This window comes from Lutjanus erythropterus, chromosome 16 (assembly GCF_056507025.1).
Source record: "Lutjanus erythropterus isolate fLutEry1 chromosome 16, fLutEry1.hap2, whole genome shotgun sequence".
NCBI lineage: Eukaryota > Metazoa > Chordata > Actinopteri > Lutjaniformes > Lutjanidae > Lutjanus > Lutjanus erythropterus.
In genome coordinates this window covers 12,742,324-12,766,534 of record NC_139332.1, presented here as the reverse complement: position 1 = coordinate 12,766,534, position 24,211 = coordinate 12,742,324, and the positions used below count along the sequence as shown (strand labels likewise).

General features: G+C 40.2%; 1 protein-coding gene across 1 annotated transcript; it reads right to left on the bottom strand.

Moving 5' to 3' along the window:
• Positions 1–10,960: 10,960 nt before the first annotated feature.
• Positions 10,961–16,232, bottom strand: gja4 (gap junction protein alpha 4). The gene is made up of 2 exons (XM_084738759.1): positions 16,076–16,232; positions 10,961–12,484 (listed from the first exon to the last, which is right to left on the bottom strand). Exon 2 carries the CDS (start codon positions 12,473–12,475, stop codon positions 11,336–11,338), a length of 1,140 nt encoding a protein of 379 aa, XP_084594885.1. The 5' UTR covers positions 12,476–12,484; positions 16,076–16,232; the 3' UTR covers positions 10,961–11,335.
• Positions 16,233–24,211: the final 7,979 nt, after the last annotated feature.

Here is a 24,211-nt window from a genome sequence, read left to right as displayed (position 1 = left end):
TTAAACTGAAATGTGTTAATGCTATTATAAACAATGTAATTGTAATATTAAATAATAATAGTTATAAGTATATTAATTAGGCTTTTTTTTTCTTGAGTAGTCTATACATTTTTATTATAAATGCTCATAAATTCCTTATAATCTAACAGTTAACATGTTTATTATGCTGTTAACACGTATTAACACATAGTAATATTAATTAGTGTCTGATAAGGGTCTTATTACCTATTAACTAAGCACTGTTATATAAAGTGTTACCCACAAGTGTTATATGAAAGCCACTTGTTTGTCATTTCTTGCATAAGAATGTTGTGAGCCTGTCACTCCTTTTAATCTTTTCTGTATGTTAAGAAAGGACGTCTCGTCGAGAACATGAAAGCAGAGGAAGACAGACGGGTCTTTGTTGTCGTTCTTTTTTATCTCATATAACCTTTGATGGTATGTCACAAAATAATCCAAGAGTGTGGGAGGTCTCTCAGGAAGTTTAAGCTCCTTAGTCACATTGTTTAAAACACCTACACAATACTTTCATTTTAGAAAGACTGGATTGTTTGCACACTATAAGTTTTAATTATCTGTGTTGCTGCAAAATATGACAAATAAAGAAATTTCAGATAATGTTGGCGTCTTCCTTCTGGAATCATCTTGGAGAATTTTTTGTATCACCAGCACCTTTCACTGATTTCTTCTCACAAACAAAAGTTTCACTTGTGTTTCAGCAGTATTGTTTCACATTCAAGTCCAAACAAATATCTGATCTCACTTGATTATGAAACAATGCTGCTGCCAAGGACAAGAAAGGAACATCAAAGTCAGAGGAAGGAAGTAATGACTCTGCTCATTCAGCTCCAAGAAGGAAATTATTTTAGAGGGAACACAGCAGACAAAGTAGTGATAAATGAGGAAACCGGCAACTCGTTCACCTTTTGGAATTTGACCTGTGGACAGATTTGTGTTCTACCCCTGGCGAAAAAATGATAAAAGACCAAATCCATTTGAGAAGTGAGTATTTTTCAGTTGTTAAAAGCTGGTTTAAAATGTAGCTGTCGTCTGGCTGAACCATACACCCATACAAGAAGTCAGTTTTACATACAAATGATTCCTTCTAATGAAGGTATGATGGTTTTAGATGAGAAGTTTTAAGTAGCTAAGTGCTAACTATTTCCATTATATTCGAGAGAAGGTGGACATCTCAACAGCTGATATCTTCCAAACTCTGCAACTGACACCAAAACTATCTAGATGGATAAAAAGAATCACGTGTTAGAGGAAAAATATGTGTGGACATTTGATTTTGGGGTGGACTGTCCCTTTAAAAGTAACTAATGACTAAAGCTGTCAGATAAATGTAGTGGAGTAGAAAGTACAATAATTCCTCTGAAATGTAGCGGAATTAAAGTATAAAGTAGCATAAAATGGAAATACTCAAGTAAAGTAGAAGTATCTTTAAAATTGTTCTTGAGTATGGTAACTGAAAAATGTACTTAGATACTTTCAAACACTTACAGTAACCATGCATGAACGCATCAGATGACAGCTGTGTCCATCAATCTACTGCCCTAGTGCATGCTGGGAGGCTACACAGCACACTAACCACAGCAGCACTCAACTTAATTCTACTCATGTTGGCTTTATTTCAAAATAAGAGCACAATGTTTTATATAAGGTTATCCAACCAATCATATAACGGCATTTAAAGAATCACTTTAGTCTGATAACAGCATGAAAGCCTGAATTAGTTAAACTACATTTGGAGAACAGGGCCTATCACAGCTAAATCTGCATGTGCAATCAGCTTTGATGAAGCTGCTATTGGACAAGCAAGATGATGAAAGCTGGCATTGCTGTGGTGGCTGATGAAGTTTATGTATAGCTCTCTTATTTCTGCTTTTGGAAAAAGATGCTGTTAATTTTGATATGCATCTTATCACTAAAGAGCTACGTGTACAACATACTGTAGAGGGAGTCATGGGAAAACATTCCCTCTGATACAGACACCCGCAGAACAACATGAGGCTAAAATTAACTTCATCCGTTTAAGGGCAGCTTGCCTCTCTTTATCTCACAGCCCATCACAGATTTATATAGTAGTCCAACAAAAGCAATGCACAGTAAGCAGTCATTTCAACATATGCTATTATTATTATTATTATAAGAAATAATATAGGCTAGTGCTGAGAGAATATGTAAGGAGACCGGTGCTCAGCATGAGCACTTAAGTGATGTTGCCTTTACCAGACTTGACATTTGCCCTGCTTGTGCAGGAAGAAGGAAGGAAAAGTTTCCACATATTGAATCAAGAAGATCTTTATTATCCTCATTATTAAAACAAGAACAGTGATGTGGTCAGGAAGACCACCAGAAGACTTTAATAAGAACTGATTGAAGACGGAGAAGTTATTGGTGTTGTAAAACACAACAAAATGAGAAAACTTGGTGGAGCTTTTTAAACCCGTCACAGGTGGTTGTCTGAGACATCGGGATATTCTAGAGGAAGCAATATCAGATTTTATCCACAGGAAGGGCACTCTTGAGGGCACTTTATCACATTTTGTTCAGAGGAAGGACATTCTAGAGGGCACATCACTTTTTCTCTACTGAAAGGGCACTCTTTATGGCACTTTATCACGTTTTTTCCACTGGAAGGGCACTCTTAAGGGCACTTCACGTTCCCTCACCTGGAAAGACACTTCATCAAGGTGTCCTGGACACTAGGCTTCTCTGGAGGGCAATATATAATGTTTAATATATCAACGGCTCAAACATGGGTCCACTCGCCACTCGCATTGTCCCCAATGCCCCTCCCTTGAGTCCACCAGTGAGAGAATGCTAATAATTATTTTGTTGACACTTTTACTCCAGTCCCGCGGCCTTTCCTGTGTTAAATAATGAAACAGAAAGGTCCATCTCTCCCGCGCCCCAGGAGCTCTCTTAATGGGCGATAACCTTTCCAGTGTGCCAGGATAGGTTCTGCTACGTTACCCCGCCAGTTAGTGAAATGGGGAAAGATTATGAGGCCCAGATTTACATTGGCACCAGAGTGGTGACTGCTGTGCTATCAGCAGCCATCGGCTTGTTCTCCCCTCTTTAGTTTACTATCAGTGGAATGACCCGCTCCACTCCGCTGATCTTTGCTGTGCATGTTCAGAGTGGCAATTACTTCAAACTGGTGGAAGTTTCCATGTGAAACTACTGAGGACGGAGAGGCTAAATTATACTGGGAGGAAGAGTTAAAAAGAACTGTGTTGAGGTGTGTGAAAGGTGTGTGTGTTCTCCTGGGAACAATCAGAGGACTGGTCAGCCGTCTTAACAATGGCCCGAGCCTCAAAACTGGACAGTACTGTGGGAACCGAGCGCCGAAACTCTTGGGAAAGGAGGGGGATGTTCGGAGGTGCTCTATTGTTTTGCTGGATGATAGGGGTAATGGGTGTGGGTGATGCTGGTTGTTCCTTTTTTTTTTTTAAGGAGGTACAATTCAACATCCTGAGTGGACAGGGCCGGACATGGTGTTCACTCTGCAGTTGAAACAATAGAGCTGTCTGCCTGCTGGAAGGGCACCGCATCCCCCACTGAACAACCACACACACACACACACACACACACACACACACACACACACACACACACACAGAATACAGGAATACAGGTATTGCTGTATATCAAACATATTCATAGACAAGAAGCCTAAATGTAAACATATAAAGGGTCTATGGGAAGTCAAAGTATCAACATTTCCAGGTGCTGTATTCTCAGTGGACATTTAAAGAATGAAAAATGCCTACTAAACTTCTCCGACAGTTAGGATGCATAATATTGTTGGACCTTTTAATTTGTCTGGCATCAGATGTTTCTCAGAAATCAGAAAATCATATGTCATCAATCATATGTTGGGTTAGATGGTGAGCTTTAATGTCCAATATATTGTTTTCCTCTTAGAGCAAAATCTGGAAGTTAATTCTTAAAAGGTCTAAAAGGTGTAGATTCAAGGGGAACTATTGGCAGAATATGGCAGAAAAATTATTCACAGATATTCATCAGTGTATAATCGCCTGAAAATAAGAATGGTTGTGCTTTTGTTACCAGAATGAGCAGTTTATATCTACAGAGGGCTTGGGTCCTCGTCCACAGACGCTGCCGTGTCGAACTCCCCGTTTCTACAGTAGCACAGAATGAACAAGCCAAACACTTGCTCTAGAGAGGGCCTTTTTTGTTTTTTCTCAAGACTCATGGCCACCGCTCATGCTTGGAAGGGGAGGGTGAGGCAAGCAGTATTCAGCTGGTTGCAATCCTCAACCTTTTTGCTATATGCCACTAAATCATACATGCTGGTCTTTTTATTATTTCAAAAACAGTTATTGCCTTTATTTGTTTGAACTGCAGTTTTATTTTGGGTTCCTTTTATAGTTGCATGCATTATGTCTTATATTTTCTTATTGTGTTTTGCATTTGTAATTATGATTATTCACATTGAAGTGGATTCTGTTTTGGTTTTGATTTGACCACAGACATCAGCAAGATGCAGCAATGGGTGGGGGAAGGAAACAAGTGAAAAGAAGAAAGAGCAGAACACAGAAGGAGGAAGCAGGAGGACTGTGACATGAGATCTGAGGGGGATGACGACAGGACTGGGGAGCTTTGCTATGCATGCCTTCAGTCAGATGAGGACCAGGTGTGCATGTGGTCACTGATTGGTGTAGGTTTTGTATCTCCATCAGTGTACTTACAGGCACAGCATGACAATGGTTTCACTGGGGATCAGGGAGAAGAGAGGCCTGGTGGTGCGGCACACCGTGGCGACAAGAACCAGAGACTAGGAAACACTTCCCAGGCTTCGTTGGCCCATGTGGTTTTCAGAACCCTACCACACACCAGTCAGCAGCAAAAACACATAGGCACTGGGAAAACAACAAGAAAGCTATAGAGTACATCAAAGCCTAATCCAATAAGCAGCACTATGAACTGAGGCCAAGTTATAACCATCCAGGTGAGCCACAGACAGTCTGGACAGCTGGGACAAGCTGTCCAGGTATAGCGTAAGTATGGCAAACTGGTGGGACAGGAGCAGGCTGGGGGCTAGTGTTGGGCTCCCCACTGGTGGTTTGTTTCTTGTCCCTTCCAGGTGACAGTGGCAGCGTGGGAGCAAACATCTTCTCAGTACACACATAAAGCTGGAACTGTAGAGACGGAAAAGTCTGTAGAGACTGTAAATGTAAAAACATTGATTAGTGCAGCTTTAAATTAAACATCTGGATGTGAACCCAAGCAGACCCCACCTTCCACTCACTTATATCACAAGTGTGGTACAACAAGTCCTAAAAGCTACCTGCAATTCATCTTGACAACCAATAGCTTAAGAGAGACCAACAAATACACATACACAAGCTTATTCAAGCCCCCCACCCCACCTCATTCACACACATACACATACTCTGTGAGCTATAAGTGGTACCAGCCCTCTTAATTGACTCCAGCCGCACAGCCGGCACTTTGCCCATTTCCCTCATCCTTCAATGGTCTTTGATGGGGCGTCCATTACACAAGGTCAACAAAACACAGGGGAGCCACGACAAAACAATGCAACAATGCCCACTGCAGCCCCCATTGTCAGGGTGAACAATCCCGAACGACCAATCCCTGGGGAGAAACAATACTGGAACAGGAAACAGATACAGACCCACTTCCTGTCCAGAGTTTAAATTTAGGAACTGCTCAAAGCCTTTTGCTGTTGTTTCACCGAGCAGCACAAATGCACAAATTAAGGACAGGGTGCTTGGACGTGACATTGTTATGGATACAGAGAAAGTTGTGTGTTGGTTTAGTGTGTATGTAAGTTGAGTGAAACAAAGCCAACACTGTGTGCCTTTCACAAATACACACACTATGACATAAACACTTAAATCTGAAAAGTGTTTTTTTGCGATGCAAAACACATTATTTTCAATTACATGCAAATAAAGATAAAGATAAAGATTGCATAACTTCAAATAACCTCATTCACCTTGTAGCTTTCTGTTTTTTATCCCTCCCAGTCTCTTGTTTGTGTGTGTATGTGTGGGCTTGTTTAACTATTTTCATGTGGTCCAAAAACTGGAAGCCCACCATACTTGTGGGGACTGACCAGCTTTGTGGGGACCAAAATGTTTAATGGGCTGTTTAAGGGTTAAGACTTGGTTGTAGGGTTAGGGTTAGAAATATATTAAACTCAGGGTAAGGATTAGGGTTAGGCACTTGTGGTGGGCAGAGTCTGGATAAGGGGCTAGAGAATGAATGTCAATGATGGGTTTCTACAAATATAATAACACAGGGCTGTCTCTGTGTGTGTCACTGTCTGAGCTGGACATTCCTAATTTCTTGAATTTGTGTGTGTATGAGTGCCTTTTCTGTTTTCTGTTCATAGTGCTTCCTAGAGATACACAGGGCTTTCGACAGTACAGCTGGCAGGAAGTGTGACCAAACAACCCGTTTTGAACAGGCCTGTCTGGGGACGTAGGCAAGGTGGACCGTTCGAAGACCCTCCAGAGGCTGGTGCGGGGCATGGCTATAAGACCTTCCCTAAAGGACAGTTGCCTCTGGGAATGACAGTTGACCTTTCTTGAGACCTGCTAGAACTCAGAGGCTACTTAATGGCTCTTTGCACTACAGTCTAAAAGCGTGTGTACAGCAGTGTGTGTCCATCTGTGTTTGTATGTGTGTGTATGTGTGTGCATGTGTGTGTACTCATTCACCAAACTGAGAGCCTGCCTTTCTTTTTGTGTGATCAGCGGCATGTGGCTTCACCAACAGACTGAGGAAATGCATCAGCAGTGACTTCAACAATGTCAGGAAGCACAGTCATGAATGGCAGCTGATTCCACAAGTTGCACGTCTAACCGTTAAAGATGACCTGTCACACAGATTGGGGTCTTCCCAGCGAATAACTCCCACTCGTTTTTATTTGCACAGCTTAACACAAACAAATGTCTCCATTGTCCACTGTTTATTGGGATATCCTCTTCATTTGATTGCCCCAAGTTTGGGAAATAGTCTAGACATGAAAAATAAGTACACTCTTAAAAATAAAAAGGCTCTAACTAGAACCATAAAGGGTTCTTCAGCTGGTCCCAATAGGACAACTATTTTTGTTTCCTGGTAGAACCTTTTTTTTAAGGGTTTTCTGAAAGTCCCTTTAAGAGACCTCAACATAAGGTGTTATACCTCAGTTTGTCTGTGACAGGCTGCACCCAAAGGAAAAGAGGTTCAGAGGGTGAGAGTTCTATGGGGTAATGGTTTCACCCCGAACCCTCACTGGTGGTTCTATATAGAATCTTTCCGCCTTCTAAAAGTGCTAGCAAGAACCCATTCAGGGGGTTCTTCAAGGATTTCAACATTTCTTGAAGAACACTTTCTTCCAAAAAGATTCAATGTATGTAGACATACTATGTGGTTGAGTATATGTTGAAATTAAAATAAATTTTGAAGATGGTCTCATTCCTCATGCATAAACATACTCAAACCAAATGATCCAAACTAATGAAAGCAACAAGTGCAAGCCAGAGTCAGAGTATGGCGGATCATGACTTTGTTCTCTCGGGAAGAAAAGATTTTGCTTCTTTTGTTTAGATATGCTATGTGCTAGGCTTGTCTATGTTGTTATTTAAATACAGGAAGCAAAATCTTTTTTTGTCCCCAGAGAGCAAAGTCATGGCCTGCCATACTTGTACTTGTTGCCTTCATTGGTTTGGGTCATTTGGATTGAGCAGGTTTATGCATGAGGAGTGAGAATGGGTGGGATTTGGATGAAAAGTGTTCTTGATGGGACGCTTAGTCTTACAAAGAACGCTTGACAAATCCTTTCTTCAACAAGGGTGATTCAAACCATTGAATGGGAGAGCATTTTACTCATGTCCTGTTGTCCTGACAGAGGTACATGAAGCCAAATAACCACTTTCATCTGCACTGTTAGGGGGCTTCATAGGAGGGCTGCAATTTTTTTCTGCTGGGTAGATATTGACTGTAGAGGGAAAAAATGTCTGTTGGAGCAGCAAATAACCTGCAGTGTTGTTTTCATGGTGTAGGTTTATATTTGCTTCACTGAACAGGAGGTGAGAGTTTACTCTGTGGAAAGAACAGAGCAGGGTGTTGAGTTCTCCGGCTCGATCGGTTATAAGGAAGATGAATGCAAACGGGAGCTCCGCTGTTCCGCTCCTGGCTTTGGTTGGCAAGCAGAGGGCCGATGTGGGTCGCCCTTGTGCAATCTGTTCCATGACCCCCTGGCTGTTTGTGAAAACACACACATGAACAAATCACACTGACACATGTATGCAAGTGCACACACATGCACCCACCCACCTGGACTGAGATAACAAGGCTGGACAGGGATGCCAGCCAAGTTCTCGCTAGCAGACACTGAACTGGGCAGCTTCAGCAGGCTCTGTTTGGATTGTTCTCTCAACAATATCTGCCAATTTATCCTTGACACAGGGAGGGGCTGCCGACAATAAAAGCACATTCCACTCTGAGGACTCAGAAGTGAGTCTTCCTAATATTATTAAATCATAAAACACATTGATAAAACTGCAGCTAAAAAAAAGTTAAATTCTTTTTAATTTCTGTTTTTCAGCTGTTGTTGCAGTTTGTTTGGACTCGCACAGGTCAAACTGTTTGTTTTATGAGAACCTGCCTCACATAATTTTCACATAACCCTCCTTTCCTGCTATAGATAACTTCTTATCGTCATGGAGACAGTTCGGTAAATTGCTGGAAATGAGCGCTGTATTGCAGAGCGCTGTGGCTGCTGGCCTTAAAAGACATATGGCTACATTCATTTGGAGCCTGGGCGACCACCTTTGTGGAAGGTGCTGAGTTCTGGATTTTATCAATTGCTTTCCACGTAAACAGCATTAACAGTCAAGACTCCCTGGGGGATATTAAGTAGAGCCAGCATAAAGTGCTCTTCCACCTTGTATGAACTTTTACTGGCATATAATTGATGCCTTTCTTCCCTATAGAACCAGAGCTACAGATTTGAAAACAGCCATTAAATCAAAGTTATTTCACTCCATTTTTTGCCCTCAGGAGGTTATGCTCATGATACCCTGTAAGACTCATCCACTTCTCCACATCTCCGTCTTTCTATTATTCCCAAAGCACTTTCTCTTGAGTGATTCAGTGCCTCCATATTGTGACAGTATTTGGATAGCGGAAAGTGTATGGTTAGACACAGGAGCAATACACACTTCAGAGACATTTTCCCCACACTGAAATCTCATCCCTGTATTCAGAGAGGAAAAGGGATAAAACCATCATGTACACAAGGGATCAACTTCTGTGAATTGTAGTGTCTGTATAGCAACTGCAGTATATTTTATGTGAATAATGCAGCATGTGATTGATTTGAAGAATTCACCATTCCTAATTCCCGCTGCTTTTTGCTCTGTGCTTTCATAACAGTTGAGCAAGCTTGGTACTCGTATGAACCTCAGTCAGCTTTCTCCTCCCCAGTTTCCTGTATTTAGATATGTTACTTGCTAGGTTCATCTACGTGAAGAAAACCAAATGTTGAAGACGGTTAAGTTAAGTAAGTACTGCTGGTAATGGTCATACTTGCCCCAGCCTGGAAGAAAAAGAATATTGCGAAGGGAGAAAATTTGAAGTTTCACCTGCTACCAAGTTTTTTCAACTCTTACTGGCCCACAGAACAAAAACAGCAAACCCCTTCCTAAATCCCACCTCTTTTGGAACTCTTGGTCAAATTCCCTGCTTCTTGTATTTAGATATGCTATGATCTAGGCTCATATTCGTTGTAAAAGAAAACCACATTTTTGGGATGATCAAAAAAAGATGTTGCTGAGGGCCCTGTAAAAGCAACATATATAGTCACATCTTGAGTTAGTTAATCAAAAAGAAACTTGAGCTAACTAGCTTATCTACGTCATTCGCTAATTTACAGCAGTCGTTAGCTAGCTAGTTACATCTAACAATGCAGCAAAACACTAGCTAACTACCTAGCAAATCATCATCAATTGTTAGCTAGCTTGTTACTTCTGCTGATGTTAATAAAAAGCAAGCTAACTAGCTGACTTATGATGTGACTAGAGAATTTTCTTTTATAGATCCCCCACCAACATTGTTTAATCATCTCCAGAATTTAGTTTACTTTTCAAAACAAATGAGCCTAACACTAAATACAGTTAACAGGAAAGTAGAAAGCTGACCAAGGTTCTGCCAGGTACCTAGCTTGCTCAACTGTTATTGGAGCGCAGAGCAAAAAGGGGCAGGATTTAGGATGGGTGCATTTTAATTTGCTGAGTGATCATATTTGCATTATATCATACATTGGCAGTGTCATCAATCATTTATGATGCTTTAATAACTTTATTTGACATAAAATAATAAATATTAGCACTTGTACTTCTTTGCAATACTTTAAACATGAAACATTAAATACAGATATCACATAGTTAGTCATCTCCTTTCATTAAGTTTGCACATTTCTGTACCGCTTTCAGTCCATTCAGTGTTCACTCACTAATGCATCTTTTAAGTTCTCTCTCAGGCACTCTAAAAGGTCGGATTTTCAAACTGGATGCTTGTCTTTGCTCCATTATTCAGCTCTCGCAATCTAGCATGCAGTGGTCCTCCTTTCACCCCTTTCTCTTCATAACTAAAATACTTTGGTCACAGGCGATCAGAAGCCATTTACAGTCCCAGAATTCTCATGGTTTGGCTCCACTTCTCCTCCCCAGTCCATAACCCCAACTCTAGCGACCTACACTCGCTGGTTGAAAGGGGGAAAAGTACATTGTGTGTGTGCATGCATGCATGCTTGCATCCACGCAGCCATTATCCTCCTGGGAGCTGAGCGGGATCCAGAGACCAGTACATTCCACAGTGTGAACACAGGCGTGGGGAGAGGAGGGGGTTTCAGAGAACTCCAGGGGTTACAGTGCAAATCTCAGAGGAATATGCTTAAATGTGGCTCTGTTGCATACTCCCCAACAATATCCCTCCGAAGAGTTTTTTTTTCCACTGTCACACTCAACACTAAAAGCCATTAAATGCAACATGAAGGCATCTTATGACTGCATCTTCTCTCATTGTGGAGTTTCATTTTCTTTGCCTTGGGGAGTGCTCTGAAAATGTTTTGTTTTGAATGGGTCAATTTATCTGGTAAATATCTGTTTGAGCGTCTGCCTGCCTCTGAGGCATCAACTTCACAGTGCAATCATTGTTCTTCTTCATTTGAGCTCTCGTCGCGCACTCCTGACAGTCAAGTGTCATGTGCAGGATAGTATTTGTAAAAAGCTGGAAGACTCGGAAACCAAACAAGTCTTTCACATTACCCTGTCTGACTGTGTCATACATATTGCTTTTGCTTTGAGTGCCCTTTATGAACACCTTTAGTGTTTTTTTCAGTGTGGTGTGCGTGTTTCTTATAAAGGACTCTAGGGGAATGTGCTGTCCTCATTGCCCCCATGCAGTTCACATAACTGGGAAGCAGGTCACTCGCAGCCTCCCCAGATCCCCAGTTCACCTCTATCGCCAAATCCCCATAGCTCTCGCAGGGGTTGGAGTAACATGGAGCCTCACCCTGGATGGGAAGCTCAACATGGCTCTCTGCATTGTAAGGCTGTGTCGTCCCCATTTGGAGCTCTGGAGTCTCCCCTCGCTCTATTATCCGCTCAGTGCGAGGTAGGTAGTCCTGGAGCTCCCTGCGGTAGCGTTTCTCCAGCCGGTGGGTGATGGCGAGCTGAAGGAGGTGGAGGAGCTCAACAAAGTTGAGGAGCAGGGAAATGGCTGCGATCACCTGAGTGTAGATGGTGAAGATGGTCTTTTCGGTGGGTCGAGAGACAAAGCAGTCCACCGTGTGAGGACAAGGGGAGCCCTGGCACTCAAACTTTTCTGCGATGATGAAGCCATCGTAGAGGAACCAGAGGCCTGCGATGAAGCCGCCTTCCAGGAGGACTTTTAGCAGGATGCTGAATGCGTATGCACACAGCAGCCTTCCTTTAAGTTTAGGAGCCTCAGAAGGACCCTTGTCATCTTGTCTACCTTTCCTACCATCCTCTTCTTTCTCATTTTCTGCATTGTCTGTTACATTACTGTCCTTTTCTATCACAGTTTCTCCTCTTTTACTTCCACCATTGCCTTTTTGTGCCTGCTTCTCATTATTAACCTCCTCTTTTTTCCCAAATCTTATAGCCACATATCCAAAGTAGAAGATGGTTGGTGTGGACACAAAGATGACTTGGAGGACAAAGTAGCGAAAGTGGGAGATGGGAAAGGCTCTGTCATAGCACACAGCAGTGCAGCCAGGTTGCTGCGTGTTGCAGACAAAGTCGGCTTGTTCATCATCCCAGGCAGACTCGGCAGCAGTTCCCAGTACCAGCATGCGAAACAGGAAGAGTACAGTGAGCCAGACGCGGCCGATGCCTGTCGAATATTCCTGACCCTCCTCCAGCAGGTTCTCCAGGAAGGACCAGTCAGCTCTGGACATCCTCTGCTCCTGAGTGGGACAGCAAAACACATATGAAAAAATGTTTGAGTTATTTTTAGTTGGCTCATTTTTTGTGGAACACAGAAAGTTTGTAAAAGATTTCTCAGAATATAACTGAGGATACTCAATGAGGACAGGTTCTTTTAAGGGGAACTGGTAAAGATCAATGCAGTTTATATTTAATTCCTCTGCCGTTAAAAGTGGTTATGCAGCAGAAACCATCCATGGTAGAAATTGCTAATTGCAAGGCTGCTGGATTTGGGAGATCACAAGTTACACAAGAATCCATGTCATGCCTGGCTTCAAGCTATGGACCACAGTCGTGGTTTAACACTAGGTATGATGCAGCGAGAAGCCACTGTTCATTCAAAAACAACAAGGGCGGCTCCTGAAGTGGATAGCATAGATGTTACTATAGTAACAGTTATATCAGCGGAAAATATTTTTTACATTCTTCTCCCAACTAACTTCAGAGCTTTAGAGTTTGATTTCCTAACTGGCTCCACTGTCTGCATCATATGGTTCATTTATCTGATTGGTTGAAGTAATAAACAGTGATAGACAGATGAATCCTCCAATCACCTGCCAAGTATTTTTTTGAAACTGTATGCCCTTTTCCAAATGTTTCTGAGATGGTTCTGTCCAACAAACCACCGGGTTAGAAATTTGCAGCACAGCTATTTAAAGTATAAAACTCGACACATAAAAATGGATTACACCCCACTTTTCAGCACCAGAGGTTCCCATTTGGTTAGACTGGACCAATAGGAACAAAACTGTTAACAAAACAATCCAACTTCAAATCACTTTTTTAAACTCTCCTCTGCTGCTAAAACTGAGAACTCCTGCGTTGGGTGCTTGGACCCTGTCATATCTGCATGCAGGTCTAGTTGTAGTTGTTACACAGGTCACACAGTTTATCCACCTTTTCATTTACTGCTACTTTGCTGAATAGATTGGCTTGAATGTCCCACTTAACACCTAATTGGTATATTTTATTTCCACTACAGAACCCTTAAGGGTTTTCATAAATGCACAGCCAACGCATAAGTGTTTCACGATTTCTATAAGCAAAGACTGAGCTAAGTGTCTCCAACCTTTTCAGTATAATGGTGTCTTTTTTTTACTGGGGAACATGTGTACGTATCTGGCTGCAGCCCCCTATTAGTTCTTCCATGAGCTCACACTGTTGTTAGGGTGGGATCCAACTCCTCAACATCAAGATGTGAAAAACAAGGTTTCCATACACTAAAATGAACTAAAACAAAAACACATGGCACTAAAATTAACATTTAATATGAATGGAAATAATGCACGCTTTCACTATTCATAGTAAAACTGCAGTGAGTGCATCCAAGAGAGGCCCCTCGAACTTTTACACTATACAGCAGTATTATATTCTGTACATTAATTTTTCTAGTTGGATTTATGGATCAATTAAAGCTGAGTCAAGTTATACTGTGACTGGTTACATAAAAGTACTGAGGGGGGGCGTGACGTTGAAGGAAGTAATTCCTGATAAGTGACACAGACAGTGGCTGGTGGGAAGCTCATGCACGTGGACACACACATGCACACACACACACACATGCACGCACATCTGAATAAACATCCTGTGTAGGGCAGCTGAGACCCTGCTGTGATACTTGTCTATTTGTTTGGACTGTTTATGTTTTTCTGTTATTTCTTCTCCTCTGAGAAAAAAACAAACTTCCTAATAGTGAAAATACAAACTCTTGTGACAGGATGAGACAAGACAATGGCCTGTCAGGGAAGCTGGCTCGCTGAAAAGGCACAAAAATGATAACTGGGCTGATTCACCTCTGGAGGAATTGTCCTCTTGAGTATTTCTGTTATCTCTGTCAAACACACACAGAATACCAAAAGACTACTGAGAGATGAGCATACGTGATAAAAAACATGCTATAAAATAAGACCATTTAAAATCCATATTAACAAGGGTGGAAGTAGCTTATTTCAACTACTGAAATTACTGTAATTAAGTGTTTTGGTGGGGTACCTGTTCTTTACTGTATTTTTTCAAGTCTGTAATTTTACTCATACTTAAAGGCATAACATGAAACATTTTCTGAAAAAAATAAAGTATGGATTTAAACATAATCCCCTTCAATCATCGCTTATGACCCACTAGCAGTGTGAGGTGGCAGCTGCCGCCTGTATTTTCTTATCTTCTTGTTATTTTGCTGTGCTCTGGATGATCTGGAACAACCAAAAACATGTGTATTTGATGTCCTGGCATCGTTTTGGTGCGTTTATGAACAGTCTGGACAAATACTACTGACTCTACCTTAAAAAAAAGACATCATGGAAAAACATCTACAACAAAGGTGGCTACATAAGGCTGGGTATTACCAACAAATATTAATTTATCCTCAGATTAGCTCTGATCAGAGTTTAGTAAAACTAGGTTTAAAATGAGTAAATCCAGATCTAAAATGAAGCAGAGCTCTGTTGCACGATTAAACACTAATCTCTGTCTAGTAAATCCAAGTTTAATGATTTAAACTGAAATTAAAAAGACTTAAATCAATATGGAGATACCTGTTTACTCAAATTGAGGTAAATAAATACAAATTTAAAACTTAAATGCTCTTGAGAACTATAAGTATAAAAGATAAAGGGACTTTCAGCTGGTCTGTATTCCTTTTCATTACATTATTTGCCAGCTAAAAAATTCACAAAATTAAAAAAAAGTTTAAAAAGCTAAAAAGTTAGTTAGCCTCGCAAACTGACTCATGAGAGCTTGACAGAGAAGCTCTAATTTCTTCTTTTTAAACAATCTTGCCTGAATAATGGAACAATGTGGCAAAATTAAATTGATTGATTAAAAACAGACAACATAGAAAGTAAGAAATATAAAGAAAGAAAGAAAAAAACACAGAATTAAATTGAGTTGAGTTTGTCCTTTAACTTCTTAGAAAGAATTGATTATTTTCCTCAATTCATCTAAAAAAACAAAAATAAAAAAAAATGGCATTTTAAAAGTTAAACCTCCCAAAGTCTAAATATGAAGTTAATACTGGATCACAGTTTAAACTGAGTTTTAAGTAACTGTAGTTCAACTGAATTAACTCTGATGTGGTTTTAGAGTAAGAACTAAATTCAGGATTAAAGACAAGTTTTAATTTAATATCTTTTTTAATTTTAAAATAGTTTTAAACTTTGGAACAACATAATTCACAGTTAAACCATGATTTAATTAGATTTAAAAATAAATCATTTTCACTGTAACCCTAAATGAATATTAATACTGCCTGAATACAACAGATTGGACTTTAAATACTTCAGACTCCCCGTAATTCACTAAAGTAATAATGTAATAATAAACAGGCGTATGAAAAGTGCAAAAGTACAATTTTAAAAAGTTAATTTTAAAAATTGCGAGAGGCATTGTAAACCCCTTTAAAATATATTACACTAATACCTTTGGGGATTAAAATACTATCTACTTAAGTACAACTCACTGACTGACAACTAATGAGAACTTCAGAGACGTATTATTAAGTCCTTACAAGTATATTACACAGATTTAAGTCAATCCTAATCTGAGTTTTCCTCTCGGTGATTAAAGATTTTTACCTTTCTCTCTCGTGAAGCGGGGTTTATCTCCTTCTTGGCGTCTTGGCCTCAGCACTCAGTATACTTGTTCCTGTCACCCTCCGCAGCCTCCAGTAGTCTGTCGGTCTGCAGCTTCGTGTTTTCCTTCTTCTTTAAAAAGAATCGATGTAATCGGAAAAAGTGGGGAGAACTTTCCCATGGCTGCTGCGCTGGATCTGGATCCTCCCTCAGGAACCTCTTCCAGGAAATGGGATGGATGAACTCAAGAGCGGTTATAACTGCGCTTGGGTTTAACTTTTTTCTTTTAAGGCCACCACTTTGTATTAATTTCACCGGAATATCGCCCGCCTTCGGTTATTTAAAGGTTAGAATGAATGAACAAAACGCTGGAGAGAGACAGAGGGTCTTAAATGTCACGCTTTGAAAGGAAAAGACTTCATTCACAGTCAGTACAACACCGTTATAATAAATAAGAGTATTTCAACAGTTAATTCTAGAAACTTTACACAACTTTGACCACACTGATTAAGAAAATAATTAAGAATGTAACAAGTGATGTTTTTATTTAAAAAAAAATGCATCAGCCACTTACTCTCTTCTCTAAAAAAATAAGACATGACTTTATATTAATGTTTTTAACTAACTACTTATAATCATTTTTCTTTATTTGTCTTTTCAGCGCTGTTTTTTTCCATCATTAGACTCATCAGATAATATCTAACGGGACCATTTGACTGCCACAGTCTCCAGACTCCTGTAATTTTCCATGATGCCACGCAATGGCGCCAGTCACCTTTTTTCCAAGAAGCACATGACGCACAGAAACATGAAGACCCCAACAAAAACGTGACCCTCCTGGTCGAGTTGTAGAATGAATTTGTTGATCTCCTTAAGTTCCTATCACCTGTATGATTTGGTCAAACTCACAATATCTTTAATATCTGTATCTATCTAATCTTTTTCACTCCCTACTGCAAAACTGTGGAAATTCCAATCATTGTAAAGATCAGGATGTGGACAGTGGTGGACAGTGCTCATAATTTACTTGAGTACTTTACTAGAGTAGAATTTTGAGGTAAGCCTAAGTTACTTATTTGAGTATTTCAATTTCTGCTACTTCTGTATTTAATATTTAATATTGCTTCTGAGTTTAACATTTCAATACAAAACACATTATAATTTTTTATTAAAAAGCATGTAATGCCTCGGGCGACCCTGTAACTCAGTTAGTATAATGTGTGCTCAATATCCTGAGGCGATCAGTGCTCTGCAGCAGCCACCGGTTCGACTCCCACCTGTTTCCCTTTGCTGCGTGTCATCCCCCTTTTCTGTCCCCTTTCCTGTCTTCAGGATCTTTGTTTTTATTAAAACCTGCACACAGAAAAAGCCCTGTACGGAAAAGGTCTCTGAACACTGGCCGGTTTTGCTGCAAGCCAGTTTCAGACAGGACAATAAAAACTGAACTGAACACATGAACTGAATGAGCTCTTAGATCTTTTTTTAAATAGCTTCAGTAGTTTTGATACTATATAATTAAAGTATAATTATATATTGTAATGTTTTAAACAGGCCGTATTGAAAAAGTATTAAAGTATCAATACATTTGACAATCTTAAAAGCTTGCAAAATGAGCTCCACCCTGACCAGCTACAACATTAAAGTACTGTTTACATGTTAATGCATCATTAATAACACTGATAAGCACTATTATGCATACTGAGTCATTTTAGTTTGATAATTTTTTGTTGCCAATACTTCTGTACATGAAGTAAATGATCTGAAATGACTTCTTCCCCCACTTGAATGAAGTTAATAATTAGGCAGTAAGGATGGGCGATAAGATCCAAAAATAATATCACGATATATTAGGGTATTCTGTGATAACAGTGTTCTTGAGGATATGACAAAATACTGAAAAGATATTTTTGGTTTAGAATTCACAATAGCCGTTGAGCTCAATCGGCCAGGTTCCTCTGCTTGAGGTGGTGAAATTTGTTGTATTGCCTCTTTTTGTTGTTACAGTCTTCTTGCACTTCTTACATATTACCATGATTCATTGAACAATTAATCTTCTGTAACCAAACTACTTCCACATTACTGAAGTTGCTCCCCTTTTTGAAACTAAGTCCTCCACAGTAATATTACCTCCAACAGCTTAACTAGCTAATCGCTATCTATCCAACAGCTAACACTGTAAACTCAGTCACCTTGGTACTGTAGCTACTCTGCTGCCAAATGGGCCTTGATGATAGATTTATGACAAGTCCAAATGGTACCACTTTAGTTGTTGTCCAGGAAATTATTCATTATACTGTTACAAAAGCATTTGACTGTATCATATAATGTTAAAACATAAAGCTAAACACTTTCTTTAAGTTTGATAAAGTCAGTCTGTCATGACAAAGACCTTAACAGATTATGTTGTCTTGGCTAATGTCAAGTTGTTATAAGAAATACGTACAATGGCAACTTTGCGTTAAAAATTAATTAATTGACAGACTGACACTTAATGACTACAGTCATAAACATTCATTAAAACCTGAGGTTCATGACAGGTGTCATGATATGATTATGACAGTGTAATACCAGTCTTGATCTTGTGTTCTGCCTTATACAATCACAAATCCTACAGCAAGTTCTTGGGTTATCCTGTGCAGTCCTCAATCATATATAAATTGGCACTCAGCATCAAAACTCTTCAGAAGGACCTCTATTTGCTGATGAAAACTATACAGCAATTCCAACCCCTGTTTTTGTCTGTCTAGTTTTCTGTTTTTTTCCCTCAAGCTCCAGACAGCCAGTTGTTTGTGCACAGGGTTTGTTTGCAGATGTATAGGTAACCTGTACAAGCACTCGATGCGGCTATAATTCAGATTCTCTGTGCTTGCTCATTGAAAGTCCATATATAGATGGAGCAAAACCTTGAGGCATGTCTCAGCAATATATTGGATAGAAAATGCATCTTTTTAAGACAAGCCTTTCTCCTCTGGAAGATGCAAACAGAATATGCACAGCACTGTAAGTCAGAGGTTGCTGCAAGACTAGACTTCATGTCTTAAATCACTTTTGGCACAAGCAAGGCTGCACTCTGCTATGAGCATTAAACCCAGTGACTTTCTCATGTTGCTAAGAAGTTGAAACAGTGATTGGTTGTAAACAAGCATTTTATTCAAATATATTTACTGCTTGATAACACAAATCCTGTATAATACCGTTCAGCACGATATCACAAGTCATAACACAGTCTGTACAAATCCAGCTGCTAATGGCCACTCCAGTTATCACCCTCTGACATGGCACTCAGTCAAATTAAAGTCTCGGCTGAGAAGTCATCTCCTCACAGTCGTTCCCAATCAGCGCTGTACCATCATATGTGTCAATATGTAGATTATACAAAGAGTTAGGAGGCCGGGACCGTCTACCCAGCAGCGGCACAGAGCGGAGCTTTATAAAAAGCCTGGTAAATTGACAGTGAATCATCTTGACAGACCAGCGTCTTGCTCTTTCTTTGGTCATTATATCTGTAGATGAATGGCGAGCAGGGAAGTGAGGACAGCAGACAGAGAGTAATGGGACTGTTTCCATTCAGGAGATGTGTTATGCCTTCCCGTGTTCGTTGTGTTCTTCCCCGCCGGTTCAGTTATCAGTGTTCTAATTGCTGGCTTCAACTTCAATCAATTCTTCAGACATTTAAACACGCTCTGTTTTGTTTTATGAATGATTCAGTCCTGAGTGTACATCAGTGAACTCAATGATCCAGATATGAATGTAGAATGGAAACATTCAGGATTGGAAGACCAAATTAGTTTAAACTTTGAGGGTGAAAAATCTTTTCTTAAAATCTGTTAAAACCTACATTATAAGAACATACAGGCAGGGGTATCCTCATGGGTTAAAATGAAACAGAGGTGAAAACAACAAAACAAGCGGATCCATTTACTTGACAGCTTAGGTCCCTTTAGAAAAAAGAAAATACTGACAGCTAACAAATCATGCCCATGTTTGTGTTTTTCTTTACATGAATAAGTAATGGAGGGAGTGTTAAATCAACCTTACCTTGCTCTGCTAAATGATTAACTGCAGCCGTTGCCTGTACAAACAACAACAAAAAAAAGCAGGCTGGAGCACCTTCTACCCAGTCTCTCTTTATTTACTGACACAAGGTGGTTGAATGGAGTTGAATATTTATTTTTAGAAACGGCTCTCAGCATAGCAGTTTTGGTCAGTCGGTCCACCTCTTTGGTGCAGACTGAAATATATCAGCAGCTACTGGAAGACTTGCAGTTAAATTTTGTACAGATATTCATTGAGGATGAATTCTCTGAAGACTTTGGCATTCCCCCGACCATTACTTTAATGCCACAATGAGGTTGATTTTTGTTGTATTTAGTAAAATGTACCAATGACTACAGGATGAATTGCCAATTAAATTTTGTACATCCATGGTCCCCAGAGGATATATCCCAATGACTGGTGATTCCTGCATTTTCCTCTAGTGCCACCATGAGTTTGCCATGAGTTTTCTGTTTTAGTAAAATATACTGACAAGTATTAGATGGATTTCTAGAGATTTTTCTGAAGACATTCATGGTTCCCAGAGGATGAATCCTCATGACTTTGGTGATCCCCTGACTTCTTCTCTTGGGCCACAAAGAAAAATTTGTTGTTTGTATGTGTTGACAACAATTGGATGGATTGTTATGAGATATTTCCTCAGACATTCATGGTTCCCAGAGGATAAATCCTAATAATTCCCTAGTCTTGCGATAGTAGTGATCTCAATGCATATTGATCATCTGGGGATTTCTAAATGCAAAGTAGTTGCTTGAATGGTGCTGAGTACAGCCACGTACAAACCTATGTCCCTTACATGTTTTTGAAGGACATGCCAAATGTTGCGCTCTCTTTCTTTTCCTTTCATTACCTTCTCTTTCTCAGAACGATGGTAAACAAAATCAAAATAATGCTGCTTCATGGTTACAATTTTTTCTTCTTCTTTTCTCTTCTCTTCACAACTGTCCTGTAAACTCATTGTAGACAGATATGTCTGGCAGTAGCAGCGCCACAACAGCAAAGTTATCTGTGTGGACATCACATGCATACAAGCGGGAGCAGTTTGGCAAGGTCACCATCACAAACAGGTAAAGGCACACAACATGGCCTGGGCATCAATCTAAATGATCCCCTGACTTTTAGGACTTCTGGAGATATCCTTGGCTGTAGGCTACCATGTGATTAATGCTGAGTAGCAAATGTTAGTGTGTTAACACACTAAACTAAGACGGTGAACATGATAAACATTAAACCTGCCAAACATTAGTATGATAGCATTGTCACTGTGAGAATTAGTGTGTTGATATTAGAATTTAGCTCAAAGCCTAAGTGCAGCTTCACAGATGTGGCTGTTGACTCTAGTTTACCATCATATTGATACTGTTATCTCAGCTCTATGGTTCCCAAAATGATCCACTGCCTTTATCTGATCTGTGGAATACAGCGATGTTAGTTTCACACATAGAAGCACTGCATGTGCAACAGTTTACTTTCTCATATGAAATTAATTTGTCTTAGAAACAAAAATAGATTTCTGTGTTGCGGGCTGTCCACACAAAGAAGCCCCAGAGGAACCGTAAAGTTCTTGTGACATCTTATATCATGCAAAATTAATCTGCAGCACGAGGAAAAAATATCTCCACTTCTTCAGGGGTTACATCATGTGATACAAAACTGTGTGTCTGTGCTGTGAGGGTGTGTGTTTGCACGGGACAGCACAAGAGTCACTCTATCTATCAGACTGTCACATTAACAGTAAATTTCTAGCACAGAAAGTGGTGTGTGTCTATCAGCGTTGCCTGGTTAGTAAAGATGTCAGAGCTACATGAGCTATGGGCTCCACAGCCTTCCATGTTGTTTGATGAAATATGCATGACACTGGCAGAACTGTAGATCGTCTGAAGTGATGGATATACAGTACACACACACACTCACACACACACACACACACACACACACACACACACACACATATATATATATATAGTATGTGTTGAAGCCTTGTAGACCAATGGGAGAAGGGTGATATCACACCACAGTAACAGGGTTAGTGGCATCAGCACTGTGCCAACAGAAACTAAATACAGCTATACCCGGCATCTCATACATTCTATATCAGGTTTCTCCACTTTTAGAGGACAATTTCTGATTCTATAATGGATTCTGTAATCTTATATCCATGCATGACCAATTTTCTTCTTTTCTGTCTCTTTTGCCATCCCATGTGTAAACACAGTGTCACGTCTCCCTGTTGAAATCAGGGTCCAAATCCAATCAGAGCGTTGCCTAGATCCTCCCTGTGGTCTACTTACCATGTGTCTCCCAGCCTTATTACGCCTAGGGAGCGCTCCCTGACAGGCACTATTGATCTCAGCCAGCTTGGAGCCACGCCATGAAAGTGCACATTGGCAGCTGATGACAGCTTTATTAGAAAAGGAGGACATGGCGGATCAGCAAGTTTCACCACATCAAAAGGCCCAAAGGGGATGAACGGTGGATAGAGCTCATCACATTTGTTTGGGGATCAATTGAGTGGCCTTTTTTTCTGAAGGTGATCAATTGGTTTTGTCCAGAGGGGATAATGCACTCCAACCACAGGTAAACATGAGCCGGCATTGGAGAAGAACTCCCGATCACTTCATTTGTTTTCATAAGATTTCATGTTTATGGAAAATACCTGCATTGCTACTTGGGCTGTGAAATCGTGCAAAATGGCTCACGGGTTCTACGAATAACAATTCAGCCAGTGTTTTTTGGAGCAGAAAAAAAAAGCTTTCCGATTTGCTTTTGACTATGGCAATTCAGGACTTCAATCACAAGATCTGCAGAAAAGTAGCAGATTTTTTTGGGGGAAAACTACATTTTTCTATGACATAGAACTGCAAGCAGTGGGTTGAGCCAAGGTCAGGGCCTTCTGACATCTGGCTGTAACGTACTTCGGACGAGTGCTAATGAAGATACAAACAGATCTGCTGGCAGGCTGTGAAGCAGGTGGTGCAGGGCCGAGCTGTAAATGATTCTGGCCTGGTGATGAATGTCCTGCCACATACATGAGGGGTGAGGGCGCATGTTGCATTGTGTTGAAAACGCGGATATTACACCTTGACCCAGTGAACCGATAAATATTCATTAAGGCTGCCCTCCATTGAGAGTGCGTGTACAGTTTCATCTCAGTAGCTTTGTTATGTAGGGAAATGGTGTGCCATGGCTGAGCTGGAGTGCAATTGACTGGGAGAGAAAGGACGCCCCAACGGTAATGAGGCTAATATACTGAAGTGTGATTTTCTCGTCTATGCATGACCATTAATGCACTCTGAGTGAGTAAAACACACTTGCCCACAGCAAAACTTAAGGCCCAGGGTTGCATGCTGATGTACTTAATGTCAGTGTCGGGGAAAGCCATCCCAACTCACGCCTGTGAGAACTGAGATCAATCTTCTTTGCTAGTGTACATATTTAGTTCTCCAATACACTTTAAATCATTTTAAGCTGCCTCAACTTAAAATGTAAGTTTCCCTGCTGCCTTAAAAATGTGATTTAACTAAGTTTAATAATTGCTTCATAGTTGTCTAACGAGTTTTGAAAATATAAAAATAGTTAAGTGAACTCAAGAAAACAAGATCAATAAGCTTAAGTTTTAAGCCGAATCAACTAAGTGTATGGGGTTAGGGAACTGTGTGTATACATGGAGCACTTCATTTTTTTCTTTTGATCATTACCTTATTTTGGAATCACATCTTTATTATTTGAACCATAGTAAAGACAGTCAAACATGAGACCAACATGATAAATGACATACAGGAGCTTGAATAGTGAATAGTGCACAGCCATAGTGCTTAATAACACAATTCAGCAATCACTTTGTGACAACTACACCTCCTGTCCGGATTGATATGTGTGATGTGTGTGTATTATGACATGCAGCTCCACCTCCTACCCATGTAGGTAGTTCCCAGCAATCCTCACAATCTAAAACACTAAGGGCCCTATCTTACACCCGGCGCAAAGTTGTTGCACTGGTGGGCAGGTAGATTTACTATCTTACATCAGTGCAAGTGCCATTTTTGCCATGGCTGCAAGACAGCAAATACACTTGCTCCTGGT